General features: G+C 45.9%; 1 protein-coding gene across 6 annotated transcripts in view; it reads right to left on the reverse strand.

The window, feature by feature from the left end:
• Positions 1-17,995, reverse strand: part of Cpvl (carboxypeptidase, vitellogenic-like) — a 110,516-nt gene extending 92,521 nt beyond the window's left edge. The window contains exons 1-5 of one of the 6 annotated variants that reach the window (XM_087659024.1): positions 17,736-17,890; positions 12,148-12,493; positions 11,763-11,970; positions 7,669-7,854; positions 672-790 (exon numbers count right to left, since the gene is read on the reverse strand). In XM_087659024.1, coding sequence (XP_087515150.1) covers positions 672-790; positions 7,669-7,843 — 294 coding nt within the window. In that variant the 5' untranslated portion in view covers positions 7,844-7,854; positions 11,763-11,970; positions 12,148-12,493; positions 17,736-17,890. Of the gene's footprint in view, positions 1-671; positions 791-7,668; positions 7,855-11,762; positions 11,971-12,147; positions 12,494-17,735 lie in introns of those variants that run through there. The other 5 variants (XM_087659022.1, XM_087659023.1, XM_087659025.1 and 2 more) reach the window with 5 other exon arrangements.
• Between the last annotated feature and the right edge of the window lie 4,022 nt (positions 17,996-22,017).

Consider the following 22,017-nt stretch of genomic DNA (forward strand, 5'->3'; position numbering starts at 1 on the left):
CACACCTCCTCCACAAATATGTGTTTATTTTTCAAAAAAAATATTAAAGTTTTCTTCAAGGATTCTTAAGTCTTTGGGGAAATAGAAGTTTCGAAGAGAGATCAAGGGTAATAGATCGTGTGTCCTAAAAGCAGTAAATGAACTACTGGGAACAGAGGGGCGCATGACAGAGGTCAGAGAGGAGGAAGACAGAAGAGAATCAGCAAAAGCAAGTTGTATATAAAATTTACATAATGAAACCTGTTATGTCAATTTTAACCTGTTGTTTACCCCACTGTATGCTAATTTTAAAAAAGGAAAGCAAAACAGGGCTGGGGACATGGATCAGTGCTTGTCATGAGGTCGTGAGGACCAGAGTTTAAATCCTCGGGGTCCACATAAAAAGATGGGTTTGTAACCCCAGCATTTTACAGACAGCGGCTAACAGATTTCTGCGAAGTGGCCAGCCTGTCTACTGGGTTCAGTGAGAGACCCTAGCCCAATGAATAGAGTCAAGGGCGTGCACGCTCAGGCACACACGCTCGCACACAGGCACGCACACGCACGTGTGCATGAACAGGAACACACCCAAAATCAAAAAGTAACAAAACCCATGAGTCTGCAAGCTAATATTTCCACCCCATCTGAGTGAGCTGCTCCCCAGCTCTCCACTACAGGCCTTGGACACCTACCCGAGCTGGAAAGAACCAGAAGAAGAGGTTGCTGTTGTAAGTCTGGTTCACCGTGATGTAGCCAGCATAACTCTTGTCATACATTCCAGGGAAAGGACTGACCATGCTCTTCCTTTGCCCTGGTGAGGAGAGAGAAAATATAGGGAAGGATTAGAGAACATGTGTCTACCCAGGAATGGGGACACCTTGACCAGCCACCAGCTAAGAGGAGAAACTAAGAGGAGGCCAGCGTGAGGAATACTCAGAACACAGGTTCCCACCTCCTCCAGCTGCTCCCAGACTCCCCATTCACAGTGAGGCCAAGGTCAGGGGAAGGTGAAAGGGGTCAGGATCCAAGTCTTTATAGTTCTGCTGTTGATGTCACATCAGTACCCGGGGTGTTTCCACTTCACCCACTGAACAGCAGATTCACCCACAAGGTACAGGGAAACAGACTAAGCAGCTGAGGAGTCTTGGGGCAGCCTATGGGCCCCACCTTTACGTTAGAGGCACAAAGTCTACTGGTCTCTTAAGGATCAGGCCTGAGGGACTCCAAGCGGCTAGAGGCAGATATCAAACCTGGGTGTCCTGATGGTTTCACAGGGCACCAAGTAAAAGAGGGGCATTGTGGAAAGCATTGTGGAAACCCTGGATTCCTTATTCTAGCAAAGGGATAGGAAATGAGACAGAGGGTGAGCTCAGCCAGCCTTCAAGGCCTTAGAGGAGATGACGCTGATGGAGCTAAGACTTGCAAGGTTGTGGCACCAGAGAAAGGTTAGGTAACTTGCCCAAGATCTCTCAGCATTAAAGAGGAACTGAGGCTCACAGCCAGGCTGCAAGGCTGTTCCTTTCTGCTATTGGAAGATGCACTGAGTCCTAGGTACAGGGGACAAGAAGTGGATGAGAAGAAGCAACAAGGAACATGGCAGAAAGGGAGCCGATAGTGGGCAATAGAGTGTGTGGGAGGGAGCAGAAAGAAGATGTGGGAGGAATAGAAGTGTCCTTGAGTAAAGCATAACTCCAGGAAGGTTTATCAGTCTGAGACACATTAGACTGCAGACTGAGAGGTCAACACGCCATCAAATAATGATACTCACTGTGGTGGGCATCTCTGCCCTACCTGGGTCCATCACTGACAGGAAGAAGAAATCTACCGTAGTGAGAGTATTTAGCCCCACAAGGAGTGATATAAAGCCCAGGCCCTTTCTCTCACATACCACACTCCGAGGCCCTAAGTCCTGTTTTGGAAAGAGGCAAGCCTTTCCAAAGAGGTGCACCGCTGACCTCTTCCCTTGTATCCCCCAGCAACTGCCTAATCAGCTTTGTGACCCTTTGTGCTGCAGTTCCTCAACTAAGACAGGCGCATCCCTTATGGGTCTGCAGGAACACAGAGTCATCGTGTACAAGCCTGTCAGGAGAAGCCAGCTTAGGGGCTCAGTTAAGTGTCTGCCTCACAAGCATGAGGACCTAGCTTGGATCCCCAGCACCCACATAAAGAGTCGGTATATGTGATGGTTGCTTGCAATCCCAGTGTTGAAGAAGCGGGGTAGGAGAATCCCAGGGGTTTCCTGGCCTGCCAATCTAGCCAAATCAGTGTGTTTCGGGCTGGCGAGAGACCCTGCTGCAAAGGAAATGGATAATATCACTGAGGGTGATAACATTGTCCTCTGGCCTTCACACTAAGGCCATACATCCATACACATGACTCCATACACACACGGGGGAAAAAAAGAAAAGAAAAAGAATCTGTCTCGCACAGAGCGTAGCTACTCCTGTCTATAAATTTCCTGTGGTGATTGAGATAAGGTGGCAGCTGCAGGAGGAGACAGGAGTGGTACAAAAGACAGATCTCGATGGAAAGTGGTCTGAGGGTCCAGCTGGACTAGCCTGCTCCAAAGTGGGATTTCTGGTCAGACAGCCCTGGTTTATAATCCCTGATGAAGGCACTTCTTCTCCAAGACTGTCTCTCTTCCTGTATAAAATGCAGGCACTGATTATTGCCCTCCCACACTACAGGCTTTCTGTGAAGAACAACTAGAAGTGCCCATGAACGTGCCTGAAAGGGAACCAAACGTAAAACAAGATTTCCCTCTACAGGAGGTGGGTCTCATGAGCCTGTGGGAGTTACCCTGAAGGAGGCATAGATGCCTAGAGACTTTGCCCAGTGTAGGCTGCCCCAACTTGTCCCCAGCAGAATTGCTTAACTAGAGCCCAGCAGTTCTGCCCACTCTCTCACCAGGGGCACTTGTCTCTCTTGTGTCTGAGTGTCCCGACCAAAACTCATGTTGGGAATTGAGCCCTCATTTTGAGGTATCAAAAATTTAGTATTTGAGAGCCAGGCTTTGGTGGGTAATGTGACCATCAGGGTGGGGCCCCAATTCAGTAGGGCTGGGCTGTATCAGAAGAGAAGAACCACAAGCTAGGACCTCCTGTCTCACTGTGATGCCCTGGGCTGGTTCAGGGCGCTACAAGGTGCCCATGTCCACGATGATCTCACCAGATCCAGCTTCTGATCCTGTACTCTTCAGCCTTCAGAACTGCAAGCTAAATAAACCTTCATTGTTTACACACTGCTTGCTTGAGCTATGCGCATCAGTTACAGCAACAGAAAATGAACTAACATCTCCACCCCAGAAGTAATGAAGGAGAAAAGGGAAAGAGTTGTGAGAAAAAAAGAAAAAGAAATATGGTGTTTTCTGACAAAGGTGTTTTGAATAAGACTGCTCCCCCATAGGCTCATGTATTTGAATGCTTAGGCTCCAGGGAGTGGCACTATTTGAGAAGGATTGGGAGGTGTGGCCTCGTTGGAAGAAGAGTGTCACTGGGGTGGACTTAAAGGTCTCTCTCCCTATCTATCTATCTATCTATCTATCTATCTATCTATCTACCTACCTACCTATCTATCTATCTATCTATCTATCTATCTATCTATCTATCTATCTCTTCCTCTTCTTCCTCTTCCTCTCTCTCTTCCTCTTCTTCCTCTTCCTCTCTCTCTCTTCTTCTTCCTCTCTCTCTCTCTCTCTCTCTCTCTCTCTCTCCCCTCTCTCTCTTTCCCTCCCTTCCCCACCCTCTATCAGGCTGTAACTCTCAACTACTTCTCCAGCACCATGCCTGCCTGGCCCAAATGCTATCATGCTCTACCCATGATAATGATCTACGAGCCTCTGAAACTATAAGCAGGCCCCAATTAAATGCTTTCTCTTCTAAGAGTTTTCATGGCCATGGTGTCTCATCACAGCAGTAGAACACTGACTAAGACAGCTCTAACTCTTCCCTCCAACCGTCACGTCTCTCATGTCTCTCTCTTCTGGGTTGGAATGCCATTGAAGTGCTTAGGAGATACCTTAAGCAAATCTACTAATCATCGTCTCAACATTAAATGGACAAACATCCATCCCCCCAAAAGAATGAGCAAGAATTAAAACTGAAGGCTGGAATGAGTGGGGCACAATCCAGAGTGAGGCACAGGCAGCACAGGATTCAGGATAGAAGATAGAGAAGAAAGAGAGAGGTCAAAGTATGAGAAAAAGAGAAAGTGGATAATAGAAGGGGGAGCACTATGGGCGAGAGACTTGGACCAATCTGTCTCTGAGACCAGCCCAGCACAGGCTCTGTAGGCTGACTCTAGATCGATTTGACTGCCCACTCGTCCCTCCCTCCTGGGAATGCCTAGGTTGCATCTCTGCTAACTTGTACTTAGGACTGTCCTGTCCCTTTTCTCCTCCAGCTGGAGCTGTGGGAAGGCAGGGACTTTGTCTTAATTAATCTCTGAACCCTTGGGACATAGCATGATGGTTCACATACTTAAGACACTCCACAGATGCTTTTTAATGAATGAATAACAATGAATGGGCGGCCACTGACACTGCACCAGGATTACTGTGTTTCTACAAACCCCTGGAAGACAGACCTCGTCACTATCTTAACAAATCTTGAAGACCCCTTTTCAATGTAATGGAAGAGTAGTTTTGCCCTATTTCCCATCTACCATATCACATAAGATAACCAAGATTTCTCTCAAGTAATGTGAATCTTAAATATGTTTGAATGTGCCTTTCATGCTAACACAGACTGGTCTGCTAATAGAGTATGAAAAGCAGGCTGCCACATGCAGTTTTTAATCTTTCTGTCAGTGTGACGCACAATATAAATGTTTTAAATCAGTTAAGGCAGGAAAAAGGTTTCTTTGAAATCATCTCACTTCCTCCTCTTCTGGTTCCTGCTGTTGCCAGGGTTTGGGACATTAATACTCTGAGGACAATTGGAGTGTGGCCAGAGAAGGATTCAACCAGCCAACTGGAGTATATATACATTAGATCCACACCCCAGCCATCCCCCCACCCCCAGTGTAGACAGCACACTTTTGGTCCACAAGCAACAAATTAGGACCCAATAGCAAACTATCCTTTAGAATTTGTAAAAAACATGATGCTAAAGTTTGCCTTCTGCATTCATTTTATTCCAGAATGGAAGGATTTATTTTAGCCTCAGAGAAAGCAAACATGCAATTACAATTATATAAAATTAAGCTAGCTAATTGGGTATTAAAAAATTAAAAATTCCCCTTGTCTGTCTTTGAACTACTGTTTATCTCGACAGTGTTCTGTTGCGATGTTAAGGCTCCCATTCCTGCAGCTTTGACAGATCCCATTAACAACAGGGATTTAAAGAGGGAGCTGACCATCTGTCCATAGCTGCCTGAACTTTCAGTAGAGCAGATGAATAAAATTATCCTTAATTATGTTGTCGGGCAGCATCTGAGTCCCCAGATGTGCCAGCTTTTGGATCTACTGCTCAAATCCCATTCAGAGATTCTGAGTGTGAAACACAACTTTAACAATGGAAGTTACATATCAGTCAGTGTCACCAATGCTGCCACTCGTAGGATGCAGATCTGCTAGGCTTGCTACCAAAGCACAAAAGATCAAACTTTCTCACTTCCTGTGTGTACTCACAAGGCCAATGGTATGTACCTTGGCCAGACAAGCAGCAAGGGGAGGGACGGGGTGAGTCATTGTTCATGAGAATTCTGCAGTGTTCCCCACTTGGTTGAGCCACATGCAGGGCACAGACATGTCATGGCGTCTCTGACTCAGTGTCTTTGATAGCTGCCTCCCTTATTCAATATGCACAAAGACCCTCCTTGTGTCATTGGTCTTTTACCCACAGCTTTGAGTGAAGAGATGGTCATGTAGCACATTGGTTGGTGGTGTGGTTGGGAAGCAAGAGGTTCTGACTTCTGGTCTACCACTTCCTGGTTTTATAGCTCTAGGCAAGATACTTATTTTCCTAGAGCCTCGGTTTTCTCATCTTCACAACGAGAACAGTAAATATATTCTTTTTTTAAGGTTGCTCTGAGATCCGTTTCCCCTTTGGGTAAGTGCTGTACAATGCTTGAGTCTCCACTGCCTTGCATGAAGCTGGGTAGGACATTAACTCCTTTTCTACTTAATTACATTAAATGGTTTTCTCTTACTTCTTCTTAATGAGATGAACTTGAGCATCAGTCTCAAGTTATTAGGGAAGATGAACCAAGTGCAAACTGGTACTGCAGGGTCAGGGTCATGATGTATTTCTGACTCAAACACGTCTTTATATGTGACCAGGCGGCCATCTTTCTGTGCACTTTGTGCAGAAAGTGAAGGTGAATCATTTTTTAAAATATTCCGATTACACAATGGAGACTATTTCATCTTCTTGCAACAAAGAGTTGGTAAAATCCCAGAGCTTACGCAGATTTCACTGAGAAGCCATGAAGGCGAGATTCATAACCCCTTGATTGTCAAGAAACAGCAAGGGTGATGGCCTTTTGATTGTGAGGACATTTCCAAGCAGCAAACTCTGCTTCATTTTAAACTTCCTTGTAGAGTATTTAGACTTTTGATCCTTGAGCCCATCGTTTCCCTGTAACTTTTGGTCTCATCCAGCCGCCAGCCCATCTAACCCTCCAACTGCACTAGGCCTGGCTTCAGGTCCTAGGCAGGTCCCTCCTCTATGTCTCTCCCACTCAGTCCCTGCCAGCAGCTCCTCAGATCCCACCTCACCCACCCCTTCCTTCAGCAAACACTCATTGTTTGTCTCCTCTTTGAGACCCTTCCCTGACTCTTTCTGGCCACCAGCCCAGCCCTCTGCTTCATTGCACAAACAATTCCTCGACACCAGAGCCTGTGTACTATTTGTAGCTCTGGGGTCAACTGAGTTCCCACAGATGAGGCTCTTTGTGACCATGGTGACTTACTTACCCAAGGACCAAGATGCAGAACAAGTAGATGCGGCCATACACATTAGTCTAATAAGACTAAATGTGACTTCTTTCTATTAACTGACACGTATTAACCCCCTGGTGGTCTCTTCATGAAGTCTATGCAAACACTAAGATAATTTACAAATAAATGTATAAATATATAAATAAACAAATTTACAAATACAGGACTTCTCTCAGTTTCTTTCTCATTAGATTTCCCTGACGTTCTTGCAAGTCGTGCAAGCTGTCACACCTCCACCTTACTAACAGGGAGGCTGAGGTGAAGGTGTGGTAGCATGCCAGGTGAGAGGCCCAGCAGAGTGGGTGGAGGGAAGCCCTGTGAGTATGGAGCCTGCATCTACCAGCTGGCATCCCCGTGAATTCTGGCAGGTCCTTGGACCTCCTACCTCAGTCTCCTTACTTAGTTGACAAGTGCGAATGATTTCGTGACAGCTGAAAGTTGCAAGGTTCATAAAGGCTTTGTCAAATACTGTCCCACTGAGAGACACTCACTGGCTTTATGGAGAGAAATGCTTAACCACATAAATATTCCTTCCCCAACTACCTCATTTTTGTTTCAAACTCAGATAATATATGGCATCGAGTCATATGGTATTGGTATTTGGAACAAAGCAACTGAATAAAATACTGGCGTGTATTTTCCATCTCGGGGCATAGAGAATATCTTTCAAAACACCATTAAGTAAGGAGCAGTAAAATGAAATAAAATGCATTTTAAAGGGTAGCAGCAGTTTTCTGACCGTCACTCACCCTCCTTGATCTTCCCAGTTCTGATGTATGGACTAAGAAATAGAGGCTGTCCTGCATTCCCCTTGAACGGCTGGGCAACAAGGATACTTCGGTATATGGAGTGGAATAGTCCATCACTAGGGATGACCATCAACAGGATCAATAAAATAATCACCTTCCACTGGGCACGAACCATTTCTCGATGGCCTAGGGTGAGAGCAGTGACAGTTCACACCAGTCAGGCGTCAGTTTTTGCCTGTCCCCTTTACATGCACCAAAACCCTTTGCTTGCCTAAGACAAATGTCCCTGTGGTGTATAAAGGCAGTTGGCTGAACACCTTGGATGTCACCAGGAGATAAGCAGGGCCAACCCAGTCCCTGTGGATTCTGACCTCAGCCACGTAGAGGTAGGCTCTGCAAGGGATTTACAATGTACCCACAACACAGCTATTATATTTAAAAACTGTGGCCTGAAAAGTAAAACTAGTAGAGAATTAGGAAAATCCTGGAAGCAACCAGGGATCTAAAAATGGTCACCTCAGGAGTGAGTGGGAGGGACCATTCCATCGCTGCAGACTGGCGGAGGATCTGGGGGACATTTTAGGGGGAGATAACCTACAAGGTGGATGGAAATAAAAGGAGTTTGGACTCAGGAATATGGGAGCAACAGAAAAAGCACATCTCCCCCATCCCACCACAGCCCGATTCCCTGGCACAGAACATACAAGAGATGGCTTAAGCAAAGGGAAGACCATGGGCATACAGTGAACTTTGCAGGGGATTTAAAATAAGCTACAGGGCTGGCTGGTTGGTTGGTTGATTGGTTGATTCATAGTTGTTTGGTTGGTTGGTTGGTTGAGTTGGGTGTTCGGTTGGTTGGTTGAGTTGGGTTGGGTTGAGTTGGGTTTGGTTTGGTTAACATCATTTTGTCTCTCACAAATCCCAAGTCTTATATCCAACAACAAAACAGAGAGAGGGAGGATCCTCTATTTCCAAGTCCCTTGGCTCACTGTCATCTGATAAGCAAACTAAGAAATCAGGCTCCACAGGGCACACGCAAGCCAGTAATCCTAGTGCTTGGAAGTAGGGGTCAAAAGGATCAGCAGTTCAAGTTTATCTCTGGCCACATAGTAAACTGTCAGCCATCTGGGGCTACGAGTATGAGAAGGCTCCTGTCTTACACAACAAACAAACACAAAGTATGTGTGGAAAAGGACAAAGAGATGGTTTAGATGTCTAGGGCTCCTGCTATTCTTGAAGAGGATCAGAGATTTTTTCGTCCCAGTCCCCGTGTTGGGGGCTCACAGCCTCTTGTAAGTCCAGATGCCCTCTTCTGGTTTCTGTTGACAATAGTACACAGGGGTGCACATAACCTCACACAGACCAATGAGCGCATGCCCGTGCGCGCGCACGCACGCTCACACACAAACACACACACACACACACACACACACACACACACACAGTTAAAACAAATAAAAGTAAATCATTTTCTAAGAGAGAGAAGGAAAAGGAGAAAATTAGCAACAACCCTTAAATGCATTGTTCACTGAGAATATTCGCCTGTCAAGTCATCAGGACGGCTTGAAGTCGTGTCATCTGCCAGCCAGGCTTTGCACAGAAACAGAAGTCATGTTCGTAATGAGCCTTTCCCTGTACTTTCAATGTCTTTTTATCTGATTTGAATCCCTTAGTGACTCCACCAGAAAGGCAACCATAACTAACTTTAATGTTAGGTAACAAAGCTAGACTCAAGATGGTGTCTCATACAAGGATAGGAAGTAGAGAAACCGGGCCTGATTTCTCCCCGCTCCCCCATGTGCAGGTACATGAAGCCTGGCTTCAGGGGCCCCAGAGTATATGGGGGTACATAAAGCTTCTGTGAAGGACAGTCAGGGGTTATTCTTACTCAAAATCTTGATTTATTTCATCATAGGTTTTTCTTTTCATTACATGGAGTCTTTATGCATTAAAACACTGTTCCTCTTGCCTACTGAGGTTTTGACCATCTTAGACCTTCCACCAGAGGCAGATGCCTCTCTTGCCATACTGTAACCCCTGCCCTGCCCGGTATTACAGCAGCTGCACCTGCCAGTGCCTGGCTCCACACCACTGCTACTGAAGCATTATGGGTAGGCTTAGCTCTGAATTCTAGCTGAAGTAGTTTTATGTCAGAGCTGGGAATGGAATCCAGAGCCCTTGCACATTCTGGACAAGCATGCTGCCACTGAATTACAACTCCAGCAGCTAAATTCTAAACAAATATTGTTCAGCGAATAAATAGCCCATTCACTCAGGTTTCTGATTATAAAGGGAAATATACAATTATGCAAACACAATGTCTGCTTTTGATTTTTGATGCTTCAAAATGTCAAGCCATTAGAACATTTTAAAAATGCATAATGTGTGAGTGAATCTATTTATCACATGTTTAACACAACCCAGTTTAGCGTAATACAAAATATTGGTTGTGGCAAATTTAAAAGGGTTTTCAGCAACATTTTCTCATTGAGGTAAGGGTTTATAATCATAATTTGATTGAATATATGACCCTTGTCATATCTCTCAGGGTTAACTTAATAGAATTCTCATGCTTAATGTAAATAAACCCATTCAAATATAGTACACAGCTAAAAAAGGATTTTGCCCGTTATTGACTATAATAAAGAAGCAAATGATTTTAGAAATTGAAATTAAGTTCTCAAGAGGCCCAAGGGTAATGGGCACTATGGTGCTGTTAAGATAATGTTTTTAATTATGTGAATTTGTTACACCAAGGCTTTAATAACATAGCCACCTTCAAAGAATGGCTGGAATCAACAGTTCTACTGATTCAGAAAAGAAAAGCGTAGTGTTAAAAAAAATAATAGTAGAAAAGGCTCTTCCAGGAAGAGGGTCCCCTGGGTAGACACAAGAAACCACCCTGTTGTCTAGTTTCCCCCTCTTCCAGCAGCGAGCCTCCAGCCCCCTTAATGGCACCATTAATATTTAAGCAATCACTATAGTCACAGTATTGCCTCAGAGAGCAGAGTTTCCCTCAACGATGGTTTTTTTTTTTTTTAATGGTGAAAGCAGGCTTGTTTTAATTGACATAAATTTAGTAGACAAAAGTAAGAATTAGGTCAATTTGGCGGAGCTCATTAACATTTAATCAAGTAACTACTAAAGTCATGGTGTTCCGCGTCAGTGAATTAAGGCAACAACATACTTCATTTCACAGTTCTCATTTAACAGTCAGAATTCCACAACTGCTCAGCTGTCACCTCTCCTAAGGGAAATGGAAACCATTAGCATGAATGGAGGAGTGAGGTTTTAAAAAAGAGAAAAAAGAAAAAAAGACCTTCTGCAAGGCTTTTGCTGATCCTAAGTTGGACTAAATCTCTTATTTATTAAACATTGAGTGCTCTCTGAATAAATAAACCTATGCTACACAGAAGCTGTGACTCACAGAATCTAAGGAGAGAGAGAGAGAGAGAGAGAGAGAGAGAGAGAGAGAGGAGAAAAGGGAAAAATATCTACTGACCACGCATTCCTACTTGAATGAATATGAAGGGCAGACAAAAAGCTTCAGTTTAAACCATCATAGCGACAGGTTGAGGGAAGCTAGTCCTCTTGGTGTTTAGGAAGACAAACATCAGGTGTACTCCAGCCCTGTCAGTAAATCATCAAGGCAGTCCAGCAGTGTGTGTCTGACAAAACCACCACTAAAGAAACCGCCACTAAGTTACCATTCCAATCCATGTGTCATATATTAAACAAAGCTTTCTAACTCAGTGCTCTCTAGGATGAGAAAAAACACACCCCACCCACAGCGGCCCGGCAGATTAGTAAGTTACCACTCAATAAAGTTGTTACAGACAACAACTGAAGTGATTAAGGAGAGCACTTGGAAAAGATGACAGAGCTTTGGGTAAACAAAACGACCACTGGAGCAGATACAGGCATTTCCTCCTCACTTTATACTTCATACAAAATCCTAAGTTTTCAACAATAATTAATCATATGAATAAGAAAGAGATTTTTTTCCTCATATTTTGATTTTCCTTCAAATAAAACAAAGCAACAGATAGCCATGGCAAAAAGCAGGGGGCTTGTTCCTTATTCCTCATTACTACCTGGTTATGACCTCTGGCGTTTCCTAGGAATAAGGTTCTGTTTGTTCTTTTTTCTCGAACATTCTATTCAGATGTATCCCGACCTAAAGCCACAGAACTTCGGAGGCTCCATGTGGGGTTTTCCTTGGTAACTTAGAAGGCTCTGGATAAAAGTGAGATGCTGCTGCCAGTCATCCTGATGGCATTTGTACCTGGTTCTGCCTTGCATCTGTAACAAAAACGCACTAAGCATTACTACGCAGACGTGTGTGACACTGGGGGATCTAAATGAGGAGCCAAGGGATTGTAGATCTATAAAAGACGTTAAATGTTCATATGATCTGATTTAGGTGTTGGATGGGGTTAAAAACAAAACAAACAAACAAAACAAAGACCAAAAACACACCTGACCGACTTGATCAGTAGGATCCCATCATTGATGAAGAGTGGGGCTGAGGCCCGAAGCCAGGATTCATTTATGGTTCCAAATCTCATCTGATTCCGCTATCCCTGTCTTGGATCATTCAGATTATCTTCAGATATTCTGACTCTGGTCTCAATAGAGCACAGTCTTTAGCCTGCCCCAGTGATCCATTGTTGAATAATACACAGAGATAGATGGAATCTGGAGAAGTCGGTCTTCCTGGGGAAGGTCCACCACCATAACTCAGCAGTAGGCCTTGGTTAGATAACGCCCTCTCCGTGTCTCACTCAGTGTGATGCAGCATCATCAGGACAGTGGCCAGTTACTTCTGTGGGAGTCCCAGAAGACAGTTCTTTAACATAGATACTGTTTTTAAAACCCAAACTATAAATACTGACCATGGAATGAGTTATATCTTAAAGCAAGTTTAAAAAAAAAAAACCCAAAACTTACCAGTTCTGGGTTATTTTAGTACTGACTTCTGTTTGGAGTCCTGCTACGTTTTTATGTGTCTACTGGGTGAATGCAAAAAGGAATAAAGGAAACATGACTGTCACTAGGTATGCTGAAGGAGAAAGGCTATTGAAGATAAAAGGGAGAGAGACCATAGCCAGAGGCATCTGGGAGAGTCCAGAGTGGTCATGACCAGACTGAGCTGGGCCATATAAGGAGAAGATGAGGGGAAGAGAGGGGGAAGGGAAACCAGATGCAGCAGCCACGAGACCCATAAGAGTAGGCAAAACAAAAGGGGAGACCAGGGAATCAAAATGATTGACAGCTGGAGGAAGGGCAGCCTAGCCCCTGGACTGAGGTTTAGGATAGGAGGTGGGTTATGCTAGCATTCCCTGTAACAAACAGGGACTGAGGGCTGCTGGAAGAACCTGGTGGCCAGGTCCAGTTTGATATGATAAATAGAACCTCAGCCATGTGCCCCAGGGTTTGAGACTTAAAGTTGGCAGTCTGTGTGAGGGCTTCTTCTCCTCCCATTATCTGTCGACTATGTTCCACAGCTCCTGAGAGATTGACATCAGCTATGTCAGCCGTGTTACACCATAGAAATTGGCAATGTCACAAGCCAGGTCTCTCTCCCCGGAGTCCATTACTACAGAGTTATCTGCACCTTTTTATCTATAAAGAGAGCTGGACACTACTCCCCATCATTTCCCCCTCCAATCTCCACTGAAGTGGCCAGCAGGAGAGACATCAGTCCTGCCAGCTGCCCTTCTGTACATTGGAGCAAGATTGGTACCCTCCGGCCAGAAGCCTCGAGAAAAGAAACCCAAAGAGGCCACTTGGAAGTACTTACTAGTGAGTTAAAGGTACCAATTCTAGAATGAGAACGCACAGGGGCACACACACACAGGAGCACACACACAGGGGCACACACAGGGACACACAGGGGCACACAAATACAGGGGTATACACAGGGGCACACACAGGGGCACACAAATACAGGGGCATACACAGGGCACACACAGGGTCACACACACAGGGTCACACACACAGGGTCACACACATGGGCACATACACAGGGGCACACACACACAGGGGCACATACAGACACACACACACACACACACACACACACACACACACACACTCCATCAGGCTGTTCTCTGTCTCTTCTTTACCCCTCAGTTCTCCACTGCACCATATGACTACACCAGCAAAAAGAACACTGTTTCATGTGATAAACGTTATTGCCATGATTAAAACAGGCATTTGGACAACTTTCCATTTTTCACTGCTTTTTAGATTCCCAACATGATGAAAAAATATTTTGAAAAATAAAAATAAAACAAGTCAGTAACAGCACTTCCATGAAATCTGTAATTTAACAGGGTCCAAGTAAGCGGTTTTGCCATTTAGAAAACACCTGGTTACCTTGCGGGGTTCCCATGAACCATGAGAACTTGATCATAAAGGCTATTGTCTAACTCTGAATTAAGTAGCAGCCCAAATTCTAAATGTAGCCATTTTGATAAAAGATTTCCATGTAAGCCCATGAATAAAGCAAAAATGACTTCCAGATCTCCATTGTTCATTTCCTTAAGACATCATTTCCATTTCTAAAACTGATATTTGAAGTGGGACACTCCCCTAAGGTGATGGAAAGGCTTTGGCTGAAGTGGCCTGGCCTGCCTATCTTGTGTTCACAGGCTTCGGTTCTGGCACAAGACACTGCAACTGATCTCTCTGATGAATTTAGCTACCACTATCTCTGCCACCATACCCTTGTACTAGCAAGACTGGGACACAGACTAGAATGGTGTGTCGGGTAAATAAAGAATGGGCAGGGTCAGGAGAAGGAGACAGCAGCACAATCACAGGCTGAACCTCAGAGCTTCACCTTGGGCTCTCGGGGAAATGAGGGAGGCAGGGAAGAATGGGAAATAAAGTCAGCATGCCTCCAGTATCTCTAAGCGCTTTGAAATAGACATCGTTCATGATCAAAGGCGCCATCACGCCCTGAGAGCAGTGACTGCGCCAACTGATAAACACTGCTCATGTACAAACGTCGCTAATTGTTTTATCCTTTGTTTCTAACCCTCGTCAGGTGGGATCATTCTATTTTGTAGCAGAGCAACTGACTCTTGGAGAATTCCTTGCCTGGATTCACACAAACCATATGTAACTGAGCAAAGAATCCAGGGGTCAGAGCTGGGAACATGACACCCCCAAATATGACAACCAGGCATGCAGTGCAAGCTGGCCCTTCCACCATCCCCTCCAAAGACCTGGGCATGAAAGCATAACCTGTTTTTTCTTCTCTGAAGGTGGCTGTAAGACCCGCTTTCCAGAGGGCGCTGGCCTTTCCCAGGAGGAAGAAGTGAAGAACCTGAGAGGCCCTGGGGAACTATTTGCTGCTGTAGACTAGTATTCCATTCTTCCTATTGGTGTGTCCAAAAATGCAGTTTCCCCTTCGCCTTTGCTTTCCTGGGTCACTTAAAACTTAAATTAAATAAAAGTATTACGCTTTTCATTTGTTAATTCTTTCTCCCCTTTGCTTTAAGAGTCTCAGCTGTGACTTTGGCAATGGGTAAGAGAATATTTTCTTCCCTTCAAAGGCCAGTCCTAACTAGGTTACAAAGCACATCCCATGCCCCTGTACTAGCTCTTCCCTTACGTGTCTATTTCTTGTTCAGCTAAGACCAAAAATACCACATGACCCATCTCCTAGAATTGAATGACTATGTGTCTGAGAAATTCTGATTAAATATATAATTTAAGCCCATAAGTTAGCAATATTTGAACAAGGGAATCCTACCTTGTACGACAGGTATGAATAACTCCGTGGAGCATACTTTGTGATTTTATTCCTCCAACGAACCTTTCTAAGAAACATCTGTGTCCTCCCTGGGCCTTGCCCTCTAAACCCTAAGGAAGGAAAACATTTGGCTAATTGCAGCCAGGAAGGAGATTTCTGTGGAAATGACCAAGCAATGAGAAGTCACCAGCCCTGAGCGAAGTACAAGGGCCCTGAAGGGCAAACAAGCTTGGCGATTGGTAAGAACAGAGGGAACAAACTTGATAGCACAGAAAGAAGTGGGAGAGAGGGGTGGAGCCTCTTGGAAGCACATGGGTTAACAGTGAGAAACTGCTATGGGGCTTCAAGCCAGAGAGCAACAGGGTGAAGCACGGTGTGAAATGATCACTCCAGCTGTTCTCTAGCAGTGGACTGTAGCGTAATAAGAACAGAATCAGTACACTAATTAGAGGAGGCTATAGTGGCTCGGAAGTGATGAAAGAGGGTGTTCCAGGGAGTTGCGGCCGAGCTATTAAGGAACGGCCAGCTGTATTTTGAAGGCGCATCCACCTGTGTCTGTCAATAGGCGTGGCGGCCTCAAGAAAGAAAAACATGGAGGACAGCTGTTTCAGTCCATTCTCAGTTGCTACAGCAAAGCACCCAGGGCTGAGGAACCTGCAAAGAATAGAAATTGATTTGATGGCTCTTCTCGAGAGCCCAAGAGCATGGTGGCAACATCTGCTTGGCATCTGGCAGGCCTGCTGCACCATCACTCTGTGGAAGCCATCCTTGAGAGGCAGAGCAAGCAGACCAGCAGGGGTCTCTCTTCTTGTAAAGCGACCACTACTATCATGACCTCAGTCAATACCAATTCCCTCTCAGACATCACACTTCCAAAAACCATTCTCACGAATTTCAGGATTATGTTTCTAACACAGGAACTTCTGAGAGACACGCTCAAGCCACAGGACTTTCACCCAGAGTGACTGCTTCAATTTTTAAAGACTAAGTTGTATCTTATGCACGCTTACCCACGTAGACACACAGGTTGAAGCTCTAACTCCTACAATGTTGACCCAGGACCTTATTTGGGAAAAAGTGGCTTTGGAGATATAATTGGTTACACTAGGGCGTGGGTTGGGGCAGAATTTGTAACACAAAATGTGTATCTTTAGAAGGAAGAAGAGGAAATACACGAAGGAGAGTGACCTGTAGGGAAAGAGAGACTCAGAATACAGCCACCTAAGAAATGGGGACCAGAGCAGTGCAGCCAGAAGCCAGAAGATCATCTGGTCTGGCCGGAATAGCCAAGTAGGGCCTCTTCCCTAGAGATTTCAGATGGGACCCCCAGAGCTGCCTCTGTGCTGCAGCCTCCAGAGGTCAGTAAGAAGGCCCACCAGATGCTCCTAGCAAGAAAGTGTTGATAGCAAGTCCCTATTGTCTCCAGTGAATGTGTGTGTGTGTGTGTGTGTGTGTGTGTGTGTGTGAGAGAGAGAGAGAGAGAGAGAGAGAGAGAGAGAGAGAGCACGTGGGGGGCGGGGCTGGGAGGGGGATCCTACCCCAGTCCTAGGAAGTTAGTGCACAGGTAGTGAAAACTCTACTGGAGGCGTGGCTAGAGAAAGTAAGAAAATACAACCACCCCCCAAAATTCTTTAACTCGCCTTGAGGCATAGACGGGAAAACGCTAAGTGGTCAGCAAGAAATGGAAAGAGGGAATAAGAGATTAACTTCTTAAGTCTGATGAGCATGGGAAACAATATCTAAGTCTGAGCCAAAAAAAGAGGGAGGGCTTCACAAAGTTGGCCTCACTGAGAGCTTTAAGGCTGAAGAGTCTGAGTGGTATTCAAGGTGAAGACTCGGAGAAAGCTCACAGACTGGCTCGTCCGGTTCTCAAGCCCTTGAATCACCCTCAGAATTGCCCTGTCAGCGGTTTCTGAAAGCAAGCACTGTTTTCACTCTTACTCGCTGCGTTCTGACTTCTGTCCACACTATCTTGCTAAAATCACCAATGAACTCATTTCCAAATTAAAAAGAAAAAAGTCATTCTTCCCAGCCAACTTTGCCGTGTTCACACCGCCTTGCCTATAGCTTTACTAGCCTTTGCCTCATTATTGAGTCTGAGCTTTTATGGCTCCCCTCCATCCCCCCACTGTCACAGCTTCCTCCACCCCTGGGGTTCCCAGGAGCCCACCCTTTTGCTCACATGATTATCTCACTCCACGCACCCTCTCCTGGCTAGTCATCATTTGAACTAGCACTTTCTGTTGATGGACTCCTCTGACACCTCTGGCTCACCTCTCCGGCTGCCTACTGAATTTCTCACCTGAAGTCCCCACAGTGTATTAAACTCCACGTATCAAAATGGAAGCCAGTCCGGTTAAACCATAGCCAGCAGAGTCCATCTGTTTGTGTCCCTCCAGGATCCTCCCTGGAGGGAGAGTAAAGACTTCTTCCGAAAGGCACACATTCTCTGGCACTGGAAAACGAGAGACAGCAGGAAAGGAGGTAGCTCAAGCCCGTGGGGCGGAGCGTAACAGTCTGCCAAGGAAGAGAACGAAGTGTCCATGAGAAACACACGACCTCAGACTACAGAGCTGCACCAAGGCTCAAAGTGCTCAAGAGCGTGGGCACTGAAGCAGGCGTAGGTGCCAACAAAAGCAGGGAGAGTCTGTCCAAAAGTTCCTCTTGAGAACAGTTAACAGACATACTGGATACTAAACTGTGGAAGGGGCACCTGCCCAGAGCTAAGAGAAAGTCTGCACACGGGTATTCTCCATAGCCCTGGAGAACTCAGCATTGTGGGAATTGGTAGGTATCCAGGTCACATCCACCTTCTCCCCACACAGGAAGCTGAAGGATTCCTTTCCACAGAGCTAGGTCTTCTTGTAGAAAGAACTTGTGTGCAGTCACGAAGGGGACACCGGTCACATGTCTGGGACTCCTCCTGTCAACTTAGTAAATGCAGATCTCCTAGTGCTCAGAGCTTCTAAGTAATAAAGTAGTTCTTACACTGCAAAGAACCACAGGAAAGAGTCAACAGGGAAGAAAATCCAAAAGGCGAAACGAATTATCTAACTAAACCTTCATAAGAAACACTGCATGGAGTGGAATAACGCTATATAAATATTACATAATGTTTATTATATATTTACTGTATTATCATATGTAAATACTCAGAGAGATAAGACACTACATTCAGGAAACAACAATGCTGAACTACATTTGGAACAATGGAAAGAGGCCATTTTGAACTAAGCAAATTACATGAAACTTACAAGACAGGGACTGTAACTGTATGTAGTAAGCCATACGCTTGGCCACGAGCCACGGTCGTGCAATGGAGTAAATGCTGGATATTGACTTAGGAAAAAGAAATTAGTAACCATCTTCATGGGGCTCAGAATAAGACACCCAGGAGATACAGTGTGCAACGTGTTAACTGCTCACTTTGTGGACTAAGACTAAGCAGAAAAGCAGAAAGCAGCCAACCTGGGGAAGAAGGAGGCTGATGGCTCAGTGACCAGAGACCAGAGAGGGTGTTGAGAGGGTGAATAGGAGCACAGCACAACCATATACATGCATGAAAGTATCAGATGCAGCCCATTATTTGTAAGTTGCCTATGGAAAAGTCATAAAAAAATCACAACTTTAAAGCAAAAGGGCCCTTAGGCAACAAAGAGATGTATTGGGAGAGAACAGGAAAGAGGGAGGAGGAGGCCTCCGAGTTAGGGGAAAGAAGGGGAGCATGAGAAGGCCGCTAAGATTTTTTTAAAGAAAATATTACAGGCTTTCGCCCACACGTAGGCATATGATGGTGACAAACATTACTAGTAATTAGGAATTCCTATTCCTAATACTACATCATCCTAGTCCCTCCACTTCTCCTTCCTTTATTTTCAGCCATGGTTGGAAACGCGCTGTGCTGTCTGTCAAGTTCCCATACTAGAAACTCCGCTTTCGTTCCCATGACTTCCCTATGCCTCCTGTTCCTCCTATGTGGGGTTCCATGGTGCCCTTTCTACTTTACTATGTGTCACATAACAAGAGAGAGCAGAGGCAAGAGAGTGGGAAAAGAGCAAGGCAGAATGCATGGAAGCCAGTGGAAGGCTTGTGTGGAGTCCCGAAATACCGGAGGGACTCAGACTTTGCCTCTAAGTGCTGCGGGGCTTGGTGCTTTGAAGATTGGGGCAGACCACAGTGACAGGATGGACTTGAATTTTGAAGTTAATAAACCGACTTCAGCAGAATGAGGATGATGGGAACTTAGGCCAGGGCAGAGAAGCAGTCATGGGCTGTAACAGGGCGACTGGAAACCTTGGGAAGACAAAGCTGGCAGAACCTTTCCAGTGCTGTACAGATCACAGCTACAGAAGGGGAGGGGCCTCTGAGGAGACGCCTACTCTCTGACTTAGCGGGGGATTAGCTGATCTCTGAACAACTGAACATTCGGTTCTCTCTGGACTTTTGGCTGCTCCGTTGGTAAATTTCAATGGTTAGATGAATTGTATGGGTCCCAGAATCCCAGATCGGAATTCCAGGGTTCTAGCCACCGCACATGAGGCTAAAACTGCAGGTTCTGAGTCTCAGGGGTGGCTCACTCCAGCCACATTGATAAGAGGAAAATTTGAATCACCATTCTTCTCTGTGTATCAGTGAGAGACTGGTTACTCAGGAAACACTATTTTGTAGTATAGTTTTGAGTGTGGATTAACATAACAACAAAACCCCATCTACAAATTCCCAACCAGCGCCTTCCAGCTAATTGTTGGTTCAGCTGAGTTTAGATGTAGTTGCCCAGAGGGCCACTCCCCTCCAAGGCAAGTTAATTCTGTAAACGCCTCAATACTCAGAAAGGGAGAGAAGACCACTGATTTTCAGTGGTATCTGCTGCCTGATGATAGTATTATTTGTCAAGAAACCCAGGCGGGGATGTTTCTCATTTTCAGGATTAGCTAGAGCTTCCACCTGCCCTTGCCGGGCTGAAACCCGTATCACAGGGTCCAGGCAGCTTCAAAGGCAGTTTTGTCTTCATTAACTTCCTACACTTCTTGCCTCTTAGCTTAGAAGCCTGGGGGCTGTTCTACTAGCTTCAGCTGTCCCTGTAACATAGCTACTCTCCCTCAGCACAAAGCAGTCACCTTACTCTGTCCCTTTAAGCCCCACCACACTTTTCCAAGCAAATACCTTAGAAGAGCATTCCGATTTTGAGCAATGCTATGTATGGCCTTAGACTATGGAGTCAGACACTGTCAAAGTTTAAGAGTAGCATGAGAAAGACGCAGCCCTTGTCCTCAAAGAGCACACATACTAGATTGGGGAAGTATGTGCAGGGAAGTCAGTGACTCCAGATGGTCTGTAAGTGAGCTCTATAGTGAGGTTCAAGGGCTGTGCTCTGTGACCATGAAAAGAAATACTTCCCTCATTAAGTTCTCAATGGAGCGTGGCCCATTTACAATGTAAATCTTGCTGCTCAGTGTACAAGAAGGTACCTGTAACTTCAGCAAAGGTAGGGTTATGGCTACCTGGCTACCAAATGACTAGGGGTGATTTTGCTATGGGCACATATCCTACTTTATTCTCTCCTTCCCTCCCTCCCTCCCTCTCTCCCTCCCTCCCTCTCTCCCTCTCTCCCTCTCTCTCCTTCTTCCTCCCTCTCCCTTTTCCCTCCTTCTCCCTCTCTCCCTCTCCCTCTCTCCCTCTCCCTCTCTCCCTCTCTCTCCTTCTTCCTCCCTCTCCCTTTTCCCTCCTTCTCCCTCTCTCCCTCTCCCTCTCTCCCTCTCTCCCTCTCTCTCTCCCTCTCTCCCTCCCTCTCCCTTTTCCCTCCTTCTTCCTCTCTCCCTCTCCCTCTCTCCCTCTCTCCCTCTCTCCCTCTCTCCCTCTCTCCCTCTCTCTCCTTCCTCCCTCTCCCTTTTCCCTCCTTCTCCCTCTCTCCCTCTCTCCCTCTCTCCCTCTCCCTCTCTCCCTCTCTCCCTCTACCCCTCCTTCTCCCTCTCTCCCTCTCCCTCTCTCCCTCTCTCCCTCTCTCTCTCCCTCTCTCCCTCCCTCTCCCTTTTCCCTCCTTCTCCCTCTCTCCCTCTCCCTCTCTCCCTCTCTCCCTCTCTCCCTCTCTCCCTCTCTCCCTCTCTCCCTCTCTCCCTCTCTCCCTCTCTCCCTCTCTCCCTCTCTCCCTCTCTCCCTCTCTCCCTCTCTCCCTCTCTCTCCTTCCTCCCTCTCCCTTTTCCCTCCTTCTCCCTCTCTCCCTCTCTCCCTCTCTCCCTCTCTCCCTCTCCCTCTCTCCCTCTCTCCCTCTACCCCTCCTTCTCCCTCTCTCCCTCCCCTTCCCCCTCCCCCCTTCCCCTGTCCCTCCCCTTCCCCTCTCCCCCTTCTCTCTCTGAACTTACTACAGAGGAAAAAAAGAACAGATACAATGTAAACACTGTCCTTGGATACAGCAGAGAGGGCAGAGAAGGCCAGACCTTAGCAATGGAAACAGCAGAAAGGTTGTTCCCCATTTCACGCTTATGAGAAACCAGCAGCTTGACAGTATGATCTCATGGAGAATTAAGGAAACAACTGCCAAGCTAAAGGAAGTGGGAAGCTTCGAGACCACACCTCTTCCAAAGACT

This window comes from Rattus norvegicus, chromosome 4 (assembly GCF_021556685.1).
Source record: "Rattus norvegicus strain SHRSP/BbbUtx chromosome 4, alternate assembly SHRSP_T2T, whole genome shotgun sequence".
NCBI classification, from domain to species: Eukaryota; Metazoa; Chordata; class Mammalia; order Rodentia; family Muridae; genus Rattus; species Rattus norvegicus.